Genomic DNA, 17,267 nt, shown 5'->3' with positions numbered 1-17,267 from the left:
GGCTTTGGACTCTGCAAAGCCCCGAGGGTGTTTCCTGGCAGCACTGCCGGGCCCCCGGTGGCCCCGCCAGCCCTGTCTTCCCCACTCACCGCTGCTCCTGGTTCTCTTCCAGGCTGCCCGTCGGGGACGTTCAAGGCCAGCCAAGGGGATGAAGGATGCGTCCACTGCCCGATTAACAGCCGGACGACTTCGGAAGGGGCCACTAACTGCGTGTGCCGAAACGGATATTACCGGGCAGATGCTGATCCTGTCGACATGCCGTGCACCAGTATGTGGGTTCTGGGCAACTGGGGAGGGGTGGTTGCATGCAGAGGGGACGGACACACGTGCCAGTCAAAGCGCCGAGTGATGCGTAACAAAGGCATCTGCCTCTGGGGTTTTGGAGGAGGCCAGGGGGCTCAGAGCACCTCATCCAGAGGAGCATTGCAGGTGTGTGTTTTGCAAACATTGCACGTGCAAAGGGGACAGAAATTTAGGGGTTTTTGTGCTGTTCTAGGCAGTGGGATGACTTCACTCTGGGGCTGTACCTGGATGATAAGACCTGTGAGTTGGCACACAGGAGATTAGTGCAAAGGCCAGGAATCAGAAATGCTACAAAAATTAACTGGGGGATTTTGCCAAGGGCTGCCACGTAATCAAATTAGCCAGGGTTAAGAGGACAGGTTTTGTTCCCACTCTTGCATTTGGCTGTCCAGCTTGGCCATGCACCCCTGACACCAGGAGAAGCGCCCAGTTCAGTGCGTGCCTGCTGTAGAGTCCTGTCTGGGGGCAGGGGTACGGAGCGGGTGCAGCTGCTCCTGCAGCCGTGAGCAGGGCTCTGGCTCTTACACCTTCTGTCTGTTCCCTTTACAGCTATCCCGTCTGCCCCCCAGTCCGTCATCTCCAGCGTGAACGAGACCTCTCTGATGCTGGAGTGGACCCCGCCGCGGGACTCGGGGGGCCGGGAGGACCTGGTGTACAACATCATCTGCAAGAGCTGCGGCTCCGGCCGCGGCGCCTGCACGCGCTGCGGGGACAACGTGCAGTTCGCCCCCCGCCAGCTGGGCCTGACGGAGCCGCGCATCTACATCAGTGACCTGCTGGCCCACACCCAGTACACCTTCGAGATCCAGGCGGTGAACGGCGTCACTGACCAGAGCCCCTTCTCCCCGCAGTTTGCATCAGTGAACATCACCACCAACCAGGCTGGTAAGATGCGGAGCCATGGCTCCCAGCAGACTTGTCCTGCAAGGGGAGGTGGTGGGCAGAGATCTCCTGGTCAAGAGGTGCTGGGTGAAACCCTGTGGGGTGAGCAGGGCTTGAAGGAGAGAAGAGGTGGGGTGAGATGTGGCATGGACATGAGGAAGAAATTGTTGGCCCTGAGGGTGGTGAGAGCCTGGCCCAGGTTGGCCAGAGATGTGGTGGGTGAAGCATCCCTGGAGACATCCCAGGCCAGGCTGGACGGGGCTCTGAGCAACCTGAGCTGGTGCAGATGTCCCTGCTCATGGCAGGGGGGGCACTGGGGGGGCTGGGAAGGGCCCTTCAACACAAACCATTCTGTGATTCTACGGTGTCGCTTGCTCTGTAGTGCTGCCAATGACCCAAGCGCACAGGTCTGGCACTTCCAGGATGAATCCAAGGCCTTGGGTGTGAAAAATATCCCTTATCTCAGCAAAAAGCTGGACTGTGCCCCAAGGCAGAGCTGCCTGCCCTGTCCCCGCAGCAGAACAGCTCGTGTCCCTGTCCCCTGGTGTCTCAGCATTGCTCTCCAGTGCTGGGAGCATCGGTTGCATGCAGCCTTGCTGTGCTGCAGACAGCAGCTGCTGGCAGCCTTCTGCAGCTCCTGCTCCTGCTTCCTGAGGAGGGAAGGGAAGATTAGCTCCAGCATTTTGACACAAATTGCAGTCTCTGCTCTGACTGCAGAGAAAGCCAGGACAGGTATGAAAGGAGAGGAAAGCTGCATAGAAGAGGGGCTGGGAGATGGATATATGGGATGACCATAAAGCCGCTCCAGGTCCTGTGCTGCTGCAGAGTCACCTGGGTGAAGAAGACCACGCAGCAGAGCTGGCAGGGTTTCATTCGGGGTCTCCAGCTCTGTGCTAGCCTGGGGTTTTGCTACACTCCTCCTACGCAGGGCGGTTTTGCTGGGGCTGTGTCAGGGTGGCTGGCAGGGCTGCTCCTGCAGCATTTCCCGCAGAGCTGCTGCTCGGGGCTGCTCTCCCAGCCCACCTGGAGCTGCAGCACAGACCGGGGCTTTGCTTAACCCCATTGCACGGTGGAAGCACGCCAATAAGGTACAAACACGCGTGGGAGCGAGTGGGTGTCTGTGGTCCCTCTGAGCACTGCAGCAAATGTGTGGGGAGTGTGAACATGCCTCAGGCTGCCCTGGACCTTCAAGACTGAATTCAGCAGTCGTGCATGATTGCATTTCCACTGAATTGCCTGGAGACTTGTGTGCTGGCTGCAGGGGATGGGAGGTGTTTGACGTGGGGTGCAGGTGGGCAGCACTTGGCTGGACATGCAGAGCTCTGAGAGAGAGGTAACCTGCAAAAATGTCTTGGTTGCACATGAACTGGCAGACTGACCTCTGATCTGGAGTTAGCTCAGGAGCCGCAGGGTCGCAGTGTTCTCAATGCAGTCTAGCAGCTCTGAAGGCAGATTTAGCATAGTGTTGAACCCTGGTTTGACCACGCACAGGAACACGTTCACACATGATGAGGAGAGAGGAACTGGACTGGGACGGTGACCTGTTGCAGGTTCCCTTACAGAGATGGCTGATGGAGACGGGGTGGGTGTGATGCTGCTTGGGGTTGGGAAGGGGCTCTGCACAGCCCCAGCATTGTCCCATGCTGTAGGTGAGTTATTTAATGCTCGGATTTTGCACTTTGCAGTTATATGGTGTGATTGCTACCATAATGTACTGCCTGTGGCTACTTCCACCTCAGCAAAACCAGAGAGCTGAGTTGCAGGTGAATCCTTTTCAGTCCCCTGGATCCTCCTCCTTGTGTTTTCTTTCTTTGACGCTCCTTTATTATCAGGGCTCACACTTCTCAGCCTGTGTGATGTCTCTCTTAATGTATCTATTCATTAGCACTAAACAGTAACTGTCTGCTTGCTAATTCCTCTGTAATTAGAGGCTCTGAATTCTTCTGCTTACGCTCCCACTGCCTGGCAGCCTTGATGTAGATCATTAGAAGTTGGTAACAGAAGCTGCAGACACAAAGGCAGAGCTGGGACAGGAGGATGGAGGGTGTTGTAGAGAGCGAGCAGAGGGAGGGATGAGTGTGGGGATGGTGACTGCAGCCTCCCTCTGCCTTTGCTCGGGGTTCGGCAGCCTCTGAGGACCAAATACATGGCAGGGTTGTGCTCCTGCCGTAACTGGACGATGGCCATCTGCAAAGCTGCCACTCCGCTGGCCTTCAGGGACCTCCCAGCTCCAAAGAAAACTCCAAGATCGCCCAGGTTCACCCAGGGAGAGATGAACCACTGTTGGGGATGGGGCACCACCTCTGCCTGGTGCTTTCGGGGCTGAGATGCTACCTCACCAGCAGCATTTTTAACCTTCTGGTATCGTAAATTCTTCAGCACCCTAGGAAAAAGCTGCTGTGAGAGAGTAAGAAAACAATCCTTGCAGAGCAGCCAGAGGGCAGGTACTGAATGTGGCTGGGACAGTGGCACTGGGGGGGTGACAGCATGGTGACCATCAACCCAAAAGGGAAATTTGAGACCAAAGAAGGTGACACGCCATTCACCATTCACCTTCTTGTTCTTCCAGAGGATGATCTGTGGTCATTACTGTTGTACCGCTCTCCAACGAGGTCTGGATTTCACGAACATCAACATAACTTATTTTGCTGTTGTCTTGTGGCAGTGGGACGTTTCTCTTCATGTAGACACAGATGGCAGGTAGCATCTCTCAAGGAAAAAGAAGAGGTAATTAGACAAAGCTGAATCACCCTTTCTTGCTATGAAGTGGCTTTCCACAATTTGGATCTTCCCATAGCTCTTTGTGGACACCTCTATATTCTTCATCATAATGTTTTGAGCTAGATATTGAGGAAGTGTGGATTAACTGAGGAAGTGTGGACTGGATGATCGGGTAGTGAGGTGGACTGCAAACTGGCTGAAGGAGAGAAGCCAGAGAGTTGTGATCAATGGGGCAGAGTCTGGTTGGAGGCCTGTATCTAGTGGAGTGCCTCAAGGGTCAGTTCTGGGACCAATACTGTTCAATATATTCATCAATGACTTGGATGAGGGAATTGAGTGTACTATCAGCAAGTTTGCTGATGACACCAAGCTGGGAGGAGTGGCTGACACGCCAGAGGGCTGTGCTGCCATCCAGCGAGATCTGGACAGGCTGGAGAGTTGGGCGGGGAAAAATTTAATGAAATATAACAAGGGGAAATGTATAGTCTTGCATCTGGGCAGGAACAACCCCAGGTTCCAGTACAGGTTGGGGAATGACCTATTGGAGAGCAGTGTAGGGGAAAGGGACCTGGGGGTCCTGGTGGACAGCAGGATGACCATGAGCCAGCACTGTGCCCTTGTGGCCAGGAAGGGCAATGGGACCTGGGGTGTATTAGAAGGGGGGTGGTTAGTAGGTCCAGAGAGGTTCTCCTTCCCCTCTACTCTGCCCTGGAGAGACCTCATCTGGAATATTGTGTCCAGTTCTGGGCCCCTCAGTTCCAGAAGGACAGGGAACTGCTGGAGAGAGTCCAGCGCAGGGCCACAAAGATGATTAAGGGAGTGGAGCATCTCCCTTATGAGGAAAGGCTGAGGGAGCTGGGTCTCTTTAGCTTGGAGAAGAGGAGACTGAGGGGTGACCTCATTAATGTTTATAAATATATAAAGGGTGGGTGTCACGAGGATGGAGCCAGGCTCTTCTCGGTGACAACCAACAGTAAGACAAGGGGTAATGGGTTCAAGCTGGAACACAAGAGGTTCCACTTAAATGTGAGAAGAAACTTCTTGTCAGTGAGGGTGACGGACACTGGAACAGGCTGCCCAGGGAGGTTGTGGATTCTCCTTCTCTGGAGACGTTCAAAACCCGCCTGGACGCCTTCCTGTGTAACCTCACCTAGGTGTTCCTGCTCTGGCAGGGGGATTGGACTAGATGATCTTTCGAGGTCCCTTCCAATCCCTAACATTCTGTGATTCTGTGATTCTGTGATATTGTACCCAGTAGCAGATAAACTACTTTTCTTGCTGATGTCACTGTTCCCTTTACACATCAAGTGTAAAGTGCAATCACAGTCATCTGTGTGGGCAGCTCTTACCTCCCTGTTGGCTTCTGTCTTGGTCCCTTCAGATGCTGCTTCCCTGGATGCAGTCTCCCGTTCTACAAGCAAGACCTGTATTTTGGTTTCCAAACCCAAGCACAACCTTATAATCATTTCCACGGGCTCAGCCATCAAGCCGCTGATCATTGCTCCACAGAGTTGTCATTCCCAACACTACTATTTTGAACACTTTGTGAATGGTTTGACAGCAATGTTCTTATATCATCTCCTAGCTATCTAATAATTTTAAGGCACTGCTGCATTGTGCTGGACACAGTGTGAGTCCCCATTGAGTTTCAGTCTTGTTTAACACTAATCTCATCTGTTGCAGATGGTGCTGAGCCCAGTGCCTCACACACTTTAAGGCTGTGCACTGTGCTGGACTCCTGAGTTCAGGGGAAAAATCAAGGCAGTTTGACAAAAGCTACTACCACCAAGTTGTGCCGCTGTGCCTGAGGGCTGGAACACCTCTCCTGTGAGGACAGGCCAAAGGAGTTGGGGTTGTTCACCCTGGAGAAGAGAAGGCTCTGGGGAGACCTTATGGCAGCTTCCACTACCTAAAGGGGACCTACAGGAAAGCTGGAGAGGGACTTTTTACAAGGGCATGTAGTGATAGGACAAGGGGTGATGGCTTTAAACTGAAAGAGGGGAGATTTACATTAGATACAAGGAAGAAATTCTTCACTCTGGGTGGTGAGGCGCTGGCACAGGCTGCCCAGAGAAGTTGTGGGTGCCCCATCCATGGAGTGTTCAAGTCGGGCTGGATGGGGCTTGAGCAGCCTGAAAGAGCAGGTGAGAAGGGCAGCGCCAGCACATGCTCAGAGGCGATGTCCTGGACCTTTCTCTTGCAGTGAGTGTCCTAAAAAGACCAAAAGTGTTCAACCTCCAGAAAGGCAAGTTTTGTTAGAACAGGAGCAACAATTCTCCCCTTTTCAAAGTATAGAAAATTAGTAAAGACCAAGACCATTGGCACAGAAATAAAAAGAGCAGAATAGAAATAAAAAGAGCTTGGAATAAACATTCCCTTCCCATCACCTCTTTGCTGCTTGGCTGCTCTTCAGCCGACTCAATTTTAACCCTTCCAGCAAACTCCATGTGGTCCCCCCTGCCTTCCTAGGAAATATCTCCCGTCACCTTTGAGGCCAGGTTGTGTTTTCTCTCTGCTCTTCTCAGCAGGCTTCTTCTTGAACCCCAGCTCCATGCTGTGCTTCTCCCAACAGCCGCTCGCCCGCCTATCGCACCCTGCAGCTGAGCGGCACCTCTCCCCAAACCTCGGCAGCTCTCCCAGGAGGGAGATCCAGGGATTTCCATCTGATGCAGCCCATCCTTTCTTAAGGGATCATGATGTGGCCAAAGAAAACAAGAAAACTAGCCCATCGTGCAGACATCGGGTGCCACCAAGAGCCTTTTCTCAGCCATGCCAGGACAAAAGATCTGTGCCAAGAGGGCGGCTGAGAGCCATGCCAGCATCCAAGAGGGGAGGCACAGGAGGGAAGCCAGGGGTCAAGGAGCTGAGCATGGCCCAGTGCTTGGGATAATGACACTTGACTAATTGAGAGCCATCCCAGACATCAGCCCTCTTTCTGGCGACAACACGCGGCCCCGGCTTGCTGAGTTGTGGCCATTCTTTGTGAAGGACCGGGGAGGGTGGACACTCTTGGTGCTGTGAGGATTTGCAGGCTCCGTCCGCACCGCGGGCAGGCTCAGTGCCCTGGGAAGGGGCTGCTTGGGCAGGGCTGACTTCAACAGCCCGTGGGAAAGGCACCTCTTGATAACAGACTGTGGCTACTGTGATCTGAGAAGGGAGGAAGAAGCCCTGGGCTCCCGAGTATCCAGAGACAAAACCAAGACCTCCCAGTGATGGGGGAAAGAGAACATCCAGATTTTTGGGAATGTGTCCCTTTTGTGAGCGACTCTTGTGTCACATGAGATAAGAAGGGAGGATTAACTGTAATGTCAGAGGCTCTTGCGTGCAAACTGAGCCAAAAAGAGCAATAAGGACCTAATACAGTGTGAATACCAGCTAGTGTGTGGCAGGAAAAAGTGATGCACGTTCCTGATAGACCCATCAGGAGCAGCATCTGCAGCAGTGGAGTTTGTTGGAGTTTACTCCCTCCCTATGGATCCAGATAACTTGTTACGATTATTTGCGTTATTATTCTCGGTGGCATATGGCAGTATGTCGCGACCTGGGTCTTTTGGCTGGGGAGATGTGCAGCTCACACCTGTTCACCAGTTCATGCCAGACATCACTGGGGTCTGAATTCCTGCTTCATGATGCTGTCACAGCGCAGGAGCTCGCATCCCAGCCAGGCGATGTCTTTTGGACAGGACTGTCCTGACAAGACCCAGAGGTGCCTGTGAACTCAAGGACAGCTGAGCCCAGTCCTGTCCTCACGCAAAGCTTGGGGAGTTCAGTCATAAGCAATGACGCACGGGTGAGACAGATCCTAGGAAGCGCAAAGCACCATAAGGGAGGATTTTTCCTTTACCTTCAACCATGCAGCCATGGTCCATGAGCTTTACTGCCAAATGCAACAGGGAGCATGGAAGGGAAGAGGGGTGAGGAGAGAGCAGTAAAGCCAGGGTAGTGACAAGGCAAAGATACATGGTTGGTAGAGACTGGCATTTCTCATTTGTCCAGGTTGCCGTTTGCTGGTCACATCAGTTGTGCTGCAGGCAAGGCAGGGAGAGGAGAACTGGCTGGCCTGGTGCTCATTGGACTCTTGCTTTTGTCTTCTTGCTTTTGCTTTGCCTCGAAAGATCTGTCTGGCTTCCTCCTCCAGAGGGATGCACAGCAGGTCCTGCAGTCCTCTGGACACGAGCAGGGAGTCGTGGAATCTCGGGTTCTCTGGTGCTGCTCCCAGCCCTGAGCTGACTGCAGTCAGGAATTATTCAGATGAGATCTCCCTGTCTGTGAAACAGCAGCCTGGGACGGTGTATGCAGAAATCGCCTTGAAGAGCTGGAGTGAGCTTTCCTGCCCTTAAAAGCTATGAATGAGTCTGTTTCTTGTCTTCCAGTGTAAAAATAAAAGGCAGGGGATGGATAGTGGCATCCCAGCATCTTGGATCTCTCATCCAACCTCTCACCTGTGGCAGGGCTGCTGCCAGCACTACATCAGGGCAGCCGGGGCTTTGGGTAAGACAATTATTGGGGACCCCCAAAGGCAGACATCTCCCCACGTTCTCAGCGCCGTGTCCCAGAGCTGCACCAGCCCCCTGGTGAGGGAACTTCTCCCAACATCCAACCTGAACCTCCTAAGCAATGCCTTGTGGCCATTGCTCTTTGTTATAATGAGATTCAGAGGTTCAAGCCAAGAGATGCTTTAGATCAGCCTGCATATCAATTATCCTCACATTCAGTCCTGTCTTTGGCTAAAGCATCTTTCAGAACGGCAACCAGTCTTGACTTGAGACATCAAGAGACAGAGGACCCATCAAGTCCTTCTACACGAGTCTATGTAGCTTGTTCTTGCCTTTTTTCCAATGAGATCACTGATTTTTCTAAGGAAATGCAGTAGACTCTGCTTGTCTGGACACCAGTAAAAGATCTGATTTAGTAAAGCTGGAAGTCTGTCCAGGAGCTGTCTAAATGGAAGATGGGTACCACCTGAACAGGGAAGCATCAGGCTGCACTGAGGTGTCTAACTGAGGTCCATGAAACGTGATCTCATACTTGTTGATGTTTCAAATCTGGTAGAGTATTTCTTGTGCAGAAAACTGGCACAAACATTGCTAGGACAGCAGAGGACCGTGATACCTCCAGGAAGATGCTGAGAGGTGGAATAACAGAATCAGAGTGAAATTCAACAATGGAAAGAGTGAGGCCATTTGGGGCCCAACAACAAAAATGTCAGCAATTGTCGGTTGGAGGCAGCTGAGAAGGACCTGGCAGCAGACCAAGGGAAGCAGAAAACTCTCCAGTATAGAACCTTGTGAGGACTGGGCTACAGGCAAAGCATGTTCACCAGCTGTAGTAAAGTCTCACTACGTGCTGGGCTGGAAGTATACCAGAAAGGGAGAAGAGCTATTAAAGCAGAAGGACAAGAGCAGATGGTGCAGAGTGGCTGGTGATAGGTTTAGGTGGAAAATCAGAAATGTTCTGAGCTGTGGAGCCATCTCCTACTTGGAGGAGCTGGAGCAGAAGCCTGTTTGCCTGTGTGACAGAGCAAATGGGAGCATGTCTGCTGAGCTACTGTAGATCTATTCCTGAGGTCCCTTAAATCCCAGGTTTCTTCTTTCGGGGGCTTCACTGGATGTGTTTCTGTGACAGCTTGCCCTGCTTCCAGGCTCCAAAACTTCCTGAAACCTTGATATCCCCATGGCTACCTGTTTTATCCACCATTAACAGCCAGACCTTACCCTCCACATGGACCCACATAACCATCCTGGCTCTGCAGCCCTTCTTCTCTCCCCTCTTCTCTTTCCTTCATCCCCAGCTCCCACCTTCATCCTGGCTGCCTCTCACACGGGGCCGTTGCCACCAAAACCCGATGCTGCTTGACACTTGCTGCCCTGCTCCTCTTGCTTGGTGGCCCAGCCTGCTGCCTTCGCCGCATCCCCCCCACTTGCAGCAGCCGGCGGTCAGCGCCCAGGAAGGACCTTTCGTGCCCGAGTCCCTTCTCCTCTGCCCGCTGGAGACCATCCGCAGCCAGGGCTCCCAGATGGCAGGAGCTTCGCCAGCTGCTGGCTCTCCAGGACTTTTCTTCCCACTGCCGCGCTGGGCAGTTGGGGGTGTTGGCAGAGCAGGGTATGGGCTGCACTGCTGGAGCTTTCCGAGCAGATGCTCTTCTCTGCCCACTACCAGCTCCTCCACCTGCTCGCTCCCAGGCCTCCCCGTTGCATAAATTACTCCGTGAGTTTGAGGATCATTTTTCCCACACCTGCCTGGAGCTTCAGAAACCTGTTCCAAAGCATCTGGAGTTGACTTCGGGCAGAAAACAAAAGCCCATCCGTGATGGATGGGGTGGAAAGTCCCTTCTGGTGACGCAGCGCCTCCCCCTCTCCCCACAACGTGCTGCCGTCCCCGCTGCGCGCGAGTGCCGGGCGCTGACGGCTGGCCCAGGAACTCACCTTCCCTGACGTGTTCAGGAGGGTGATTTATCTTCACTGCTGCGCTTGGCAAACACAGCCCACAGTGCTAATTGCTTCGCTTGCGCACGAGTGCCAGCGCTGGGGCAGGTGGAGATGCTGGAGGCAGCAGACAAGGCTGCAGACACAGGAGAGGCCAGTTTTGGGGTCACAGTGTTTGATCAGCTGAGCAGACGCTGCGGGATGATGCTGATCAGTGGTGCGTTTATGTGGACCATAATAGATGGTTGTAGCAAGTCAGGTTAATGCAGCCACTGGCCGGCTGTCCCTTGGTCCATCGCAGAGTCGCCGTGATTGAGTCGTCCCCTCTGTGTGTAAAACGACAAGTCTCTGTCTGGCTCGGCTCAGGCAGGAGGATCCTCACTGTGCCTGTCTCACCGCAGCCCGGTCCATCTTCATCACTGCCCGTGTGCAGGAGGCTGCGGCATTGCTGGGGCTGGGCAGGAGGTGCTCTTTCCGAGAAAAAAACCCTGATATGTCCAAAATTTCCACCTGCACAGAGTGAAGCTCTGAAAGAAATCAAGGGAAGAAGTTCAGTCTCAAATGAGCAAGACCCAGCGGGTGCAAGGGGACGCTCTGCAGCTGGCGTCATTCTTTTAAGAAATATTTCTCTGGTCTAAGTTTTCTGTGTTTGACATTTCAAAATCAGTATGTTCCTTAGAACCGTTTTGGTTGTAATTAATTGACACTTTCTAGGAAAGTACCATTTTATTGAAAATCCAAGGAGGGCAGGTTGGAAGGATGGAGGGCTGGCTCCTGCCAGTGTTTCTGCTTCCTGCCAGCCTTTTGCTGATGCCATCGCCTTGATCTGGAGCAGATGAGGTTTCCATGTGGAGAGGAGGCCAGGAGGTGGGGGTGACCTGGCACCGAGCGGTGCTGCGTGGCGGGATGCCGGGTCCTCGGGAGCACCTCCTCTGGGGGCTGAGGACGAAGTCCTGCCCTGCTCCGCGGGCAGGGTGGCAGCGCGCAAATGAAGGCTGCAAACTCAATTAAACAAAGAGCATCCAGACAGCCAAAAGCCTTCATCTGCCCGCACTGGGGTGCTGGAATAGTGACATTAGGAACTGCTTTAAAGGCTGTAATCTACACCAAAGCCTTCGTTGATTCATATGGGGCCGGAGCCAGGACTAGCTTTGGACTGCATTGCTGTGTTTTTAAGATTTTATAGCACTTGTAGTTACAAACTCAAGGGGCTGGAGGTTGGGCCTGCTGGGAAATTTTCCAGACACTCGACTCACACAAACATTGTGGGTACCAGCCTGATGGGGCCACCTTACCAGGAACCTCGGAAAAAAAAAACCCATCACAAACTGTGAAACACCAGTTTTCTAGAGCTCTAGTGAGTCTGGTGGACATCCCAGACCTGTGGCTTTTGGTGCTTTGAGGGTGAAAGTTTATTAAATTGCCGGAGTGCTGTCATCCCTGTGATGCTGCATTACTTTCTTCAGCGTCTGCTGGGGGTAATTGATTTCAAAAGCATGTGGCTTCTGAACATGCCATCGCAGGGAGAACATGGGAAAGAGATGAACATTTTAATAGTCCAAGCAATAGTGAACCCTTTTAGCAGGAGATGGTCACAAACTCCCATGAACAGGGTCAGCAGAGTTGCCGCCGAGGGCAGGTGGGGAAGAGCTTCCCTGTGGTGCTTTCAGTGCTCATGCTCGAGGAAGGCATCCCAAATCCAAATCCATTCTCCAGGAGTGCCTGTGGAGAGGGTTGTGAAAGATGGTCATGCTTAAATGGCAGGAAAGAGTTTTACCTGGAGAAGCAAAAAATGGAGATTTTAATGGAATAAATCAATTTTCAGTTAGATACCTAGATGCATTTGGATGCTGAGGATTAACTCCAGTAGGAGCATGAAGAACTGAGGCCTTGAGGTCAGTGATGGGATCTGGACAGGGGACAGCTGAACCAATGCACAGTGACCTCCTTTGGGAGGGATGCCTTGGGACAAGGAGAGCTGATTTGGATTAGGCGTCCCTTGGGTGAGATGCTGCACAAGACCTCCAGGTCTGCAGAGGAAGTTGTCCTGGCTTTCCACTCTGCCCATGCTGGAGAAACAGAGGTCACCTGAGCCCCAGGTACATATTTCACCTGCCTGCAGCCTTGCATGGAGCCACTCTGTGCTCCTGTCATTTCAAACATTGTTTTTGGGCGCTGCTGGAGCCTGGATCCCAGCCTAGATGTCTCCATACCCCGTGGCTTCCCGGTCAGGGAAGCCCGTGCTCCGTGGCTGGTCACAGCACCGTCCTCGCGGCTGCACGGCCTCACCCTTCCGTCTGGCCGGAGGGAGGTGACAGCACCTGCAGTGCAGAAGGAGCTCTGGGGCCTCCTGGGAGCCCTGTACTGAGGGATATCCCCTCTCCGGTCCCGCAGGGCATCCCGTTGCCCACCTAGTTCCCACGTGCTGGAGCTACCTGAGTCACCCAGTGAGGCTGAATCCCTGGGGGGAGAAGCTTGCTCGCTTACCCCAGGGTTTTCCAGGTCTCTCTTTCTGCCACATTTGCAGGGCAGTTGCAGAAATTCAAGTATCCTCAGCCAGATTCTCTGTCAGCAACTTTCTCGCCCACATCTTCCCGTTTACTGCCCTGTCCCGTGGCCTCTGGACTGGCTGGTGCCTTGCAGCATCATGGTGCATTTTCCTGCCACTCCGTCTTCAGCCGGGGGTCAGGCAGTTAATCCTGACCCTGGATCGCAGCCTCTCCTGCTTGCGGGTAATTGAAAATACCAGAATTCCCTGCTGACCCTCCTGTAATAAAAGCAGTTCCCCTGTTCAGCAACCTGACACTCCAGGGACCAAGATCTGTCAGGAGGGCTCTGAGGAGATGCTGGAGAACTCCCAGCTGTTCACCTCTTTTTTTCCCCCGGGTAATTTCGAAGTGTTGCTGGGAGAGGCCACGGGCCGGGTTGGCTTTGCTCTCTCTCTGTCGTGAGTGTTTTCCAGAGCAAATGTTGACTCTGTCTGACATGACATGGGTTAGTGGTATTAAAGTGATCAGAGATAGGGGTTTTGCTGCCTGTAACCTGACTCTTCCAGCTAAGCCAGCGGAGGAATGGAGACGCTTTGATTGTACCGGGATTTCAACAGTGCTGACCCGCTGGCGGGCTGAGCCCCGCGGGCCTGGCAGGTGAAGAGGCGGGGGGCTAGCGGCAAAACGGGGGGCAGGTTGCAACTGGCAGCATTGCAAATGGGCGTACAGATCATGAAAGAGAAGCTGTGGAAACATCCCTGCGTCCCCTGGGTGGCCGTCCAGAGGCTGGAGCCACACGGTCCTGCCGACCCCCCCAAAACGGCCAGAGAGCGACACAGGAGGTGCTGGCTGCGGAGTCCAGCGGCCTGGGCTGCTCCCCGTGGTGTTGCCCTGGCGGGGTCTTGTCCAATGTTCCTCCCTTTACAGCAGCAGTTCAGCTTCCCAGCCTGCGTGGTGGGACCTTCCACGGCCTCCCAGCAGCACCGAGGCTCTGAGGTGCTGGGGACACTGGTGGGGGGCTGGAGGCAGCCGTGTTCCACAGCACCGCACCACCGCGAGTCAGACCTGCTGAAAGACGGTGGCAGCAGCCCTGGCAGTTGTGGTGGCCCAAGAGTCAGGACCTGACACAGAAAATCGCCTCTGCTATCAAAGCCTGTTAGGAATAGGATGCTTGTACCCAGGTGGGTCCCTTGGGATGGGATGAACCAGCACACGAGGGACGAGACTGTGTCACAGGGTGACAGGTTATGTTGCTCGATGCCTGCTTGTTCTCTTGTTAAGTGAGTCCTGATACACCCTCATGTCCTTATTCTTGGTCTCTGTGTACTGAAAAGGGCTTGGATGGAGGTCATCTTAGGATATTGAAAAAGCAGGGCTGGGAGAAAGGTGACAGCCCCCAGATGGAAGCTCTTGCTGTCTGAATCAAAGAGGAGGGTTCCCCAGCCGATGTCCTGAGGATTCCTGGTCTTGTTCAGCTGGATTGAGAGACCTGGTGTCATGGAGATAGGTTAGGGAGGGAAACACATGGGCTTCCTAAGGACAGCTCTAAACAGTACAACTCAGAGACATCAAACCAAGGAGGAAAATAAGCCTATTTATTTCTTATTCATCCAATACAGTTGGTGATTGTGTGATGCCCCCCTACTGCTTTTTGTCAGTTTTATTGTAATGAATTGCCCTAAGCTTTACAGAGCAGTTTCACCAATTACACTAATTTTGGATGCATCCCGGATCTCTCGCCCCGCTCTCAGCAGGACACGGAGGGTTGTAGGAACTGCAGAAGCCGCCGGGGTCCCCAGGCGTTTGGTCTGACCCACATCAGCAGGGAGGTGCAAGGAGCAAAGGGAGCCGCAGTTCTCCCTTCCCTGGGCTGGGGGCATAGCTAAAAATAACAGTGAAGGCGCCCAGCGGAGAGGGAACAGCAGCTCCGCACGAGCCGTCTGAGGACTGGGCTGAGTCAGAGAAGTGTCATGTTGGACACACTCAGAGGAATATCAGACCTGAGCGAGGAGGTGGGTGCTGTCTCTGTAGTTAAGAGAGATGGTTGCTGGCTACTGAGATCAGTTTTGAGGTTTGTATTTGAAAAGGAGGTTAACAAAAAAATGATAACGGTTCAGGAGAGGGTCATCAGATTGATATGTGGGCTGGTAAATCTGTGAAGCACTCAAGAAATTCAGTCTACTTAGATAACAGAAAATAAGACGAAAAGAAAATATTTTCATGATCTCCCAGTTCTTTCATGAAGATAAAACTCTGTTTCTAGACTCCTCCTTAATTTAGCTAGCAAAACCAGAAAGGTTCCAGCAGTGGGAAGATGACATCCATAAATTTCAATCTGAAAATAATATGTGCATTTTAGAAAAGAGCAAGTAACCATGAGGAAAACCTCCCAGGAGGGATGGTGGGCTTGTCATAATTTGCAGTCCTCAAAGAAAACTGGATGTCTGTCTATAACATATGCACAGGGTCAACCACAAGCGTTTCAGCTATATTTAACTCACTGCCTGTTGCCAGTCTCGTGCAGATGTTCAGACCTGAATGTTACAGTAGCTTTTCCCAATTTTCTGCAGAATCACTGTGTTCTTGCACTGTCTCATCAAGCCGCCCTGAGTATTGCGGTTGGCATGACCTTCTTTCTGGTTTTGCTGCAATTAGAAAGTGGCTATTTCTCCTGGAAAACAGATTTCTTTCCTTCTTGTCTTCTTCTCTTTCCTTCTTTCCCTTCATCTTTTTTATCATTTTCAGCAGGCAAATCGAAAAGAAGTAGCTATTTGGTATGGAAGTAAAATACTAGCCATAGCAAGCCAGAGGCTTAGCAATGCTACCAACATACCTCTTTGTCTGTACCTGAGATCAAGCGAATCTTTAGTTAAAGAATCTAAAGGCTCTTGTGGAGGGTTGAGCAACAGTTTAGCTGCCTCTGCAGCGGTGGATCTGTGCCTCCTGGGGTTTCAGTTTCTCTTGGCAGAAGCTGCTTCTGTAGCCCTCGAGGCTGGTGGGCACGGAGCTCTCTGGTCCCCTGCCCACAGAGGTGTCAGCCTGCGCGTCACAGCATCCTCAGCTCCGGCAGAGGGAAACCTGGCGATGCTTTCCAGCAAGGATGTAAGCCTGTAAAGAGAGACTCACAGTCACAACTAGGTTAAAATAGGATCCCTTTCCTGAACAAATCATCGTTTCTTAGTTATCTGGAAGCACATGCCGAGCTATGAGAAGCTGCTGCCTCGTCCTTGGGAGTAGCCGCCCTGGTTTGGAGCTGCGAGGCACTGTGCGCGTTCATGGTCCTCCGGGGTTGGCACAGAGACTTCTTCCCAGCTCACACATCCGTGTCTGCAGGTCGGGAGGCAGAGCCACAGCACCAGCACGGGCTCCAGATGCCGTTCTGAATGATGGGGAGGCTCTGCTGGTGTCTGTGCCTGTTAGGGATCGTTAGCTGGGGTGACTTCAGTTTTATAATCACGGCCCAGACCAAAAAGTTTTGGTCTCTTCTTGCCTTTTTTTTTTTTTTTCTTTAGAGGATTTGCTTTTTAAAATGCTGAATGTGCCTCAGCTAGAGGGAGCGGGAGGCAGGACATGGTGGGGCTCGTTTACAGTAAGGTGGCAGAGAAAGATTGTGCTTTATGACCCAAAATTGTAATTTTATTTCTGGAGATAATAAAAAAAGAAGACCAAAGGGTATTAATACAGAGAGATCGATAATTAAGGAAGCCCCATCCTTGGAGATTTAAAGATTTGGCTAACAAAGCTCCACCTGTCCCTGGTTGGGTGTTGGAGATCATCGTGTGGCAGATAGGTTGGACCAGACTGCCGGGGTCCCATCTCACCAGCACTTCTGGGATTTGGTGCCATTGGGAACTGAAGGGTAGAGTGGGAGAAGATGCCTCAACCAGCGTCTCCCCGTCAGCCCTCATGGCTCCGCTCTGCGCTCGGTGTGGAGGCACCCGAGCCTCTCAGTTCATCCCTTTCCCCAGTACAGTCCCTTGAGCTGGACATGAATAAGGCACCTCAGTGGATTACCTAGGCCAGAAACGCTGACCTGGGAGAGGCCAGAGCACCGTGGTTGTGACTGGCCTATGGTATGTCTGTCTCGCTAGTAGGCTCAGTCCACAACATGGCCCTGGTACAAAGCACAGACAGAAGAGCATAGGATGCCCTTCCTCGCCTGTGACTCTTTTGCCTGATTCATTAATTCAGGGTGTCTGCCAGACCCACCTCGACACTGGCGAGACCAACCGTGGGGTACACGTGAAGCGTTGTCCCCTGCGTGGCACTGCTTTTGGGAAGGTTAAACACTCAATGGGCTGAAAAGCCTCATGGCTTTGGTCCTTCCCTTGCCAAAACCTATTGTGACTTTACATTTCCGCCCTGGTAGATGTTTGAGTTTTCCTGGGAGACAGTCAGTGAAGCAGCATATAAGATCCCAGTCTTCCCAATCTTTCCATGAAGTTCC

The 17,267-nt window shown here is 52.7% G+C and overlaps 1 protein-coding gene across 2 annotated transcripts in view; it reads left to right on the top strand.

Moving 5' to 3' along the window:
* EPHB2 (EPH receptor B2) overlaps nucleotides 1-17,267 on the top strand; it is a 134,387-nt gene that overhangs the window by 85,663 nt on the left and 31,457 nt on the right. For both annotated transcript variants that reach the window (XM_065650237.1, XM_065650236.1), the window contains exons 4-5: nucleotides 113-268; nucleotides 853-1,188. In XM_065650237.1, the coding sequence (XP_065506309.1) occupies nucleotides 113-268; nucleotides 853-1,188 (492 nt within the window). The remainder of the gene's footprint in view (nucleotides 1-112; nucleotides 269-852; nucleotides 1,189-17,267) is intronic.

This window comes from Caloenas nicobarica, chromosome 22 (assembly GCF_036013445.1).
Source record: "Caloenas nicobarica isolate bCalNic1 chromosome 22, bCalNic1.hap1, whole genome shotgun sequence".
Taxonomy (NCBI): Eukaryota; Metazoa; Chordata; class Aves; order Columbiformes; family Columbidae; genus Caloenas; species Caloenas nicobarica.
The sequence above is the reverse complement of the archived record's forward strand: the minus strand, read 5'-3'. Positions and strand labels throughout refer to the sequence as shown.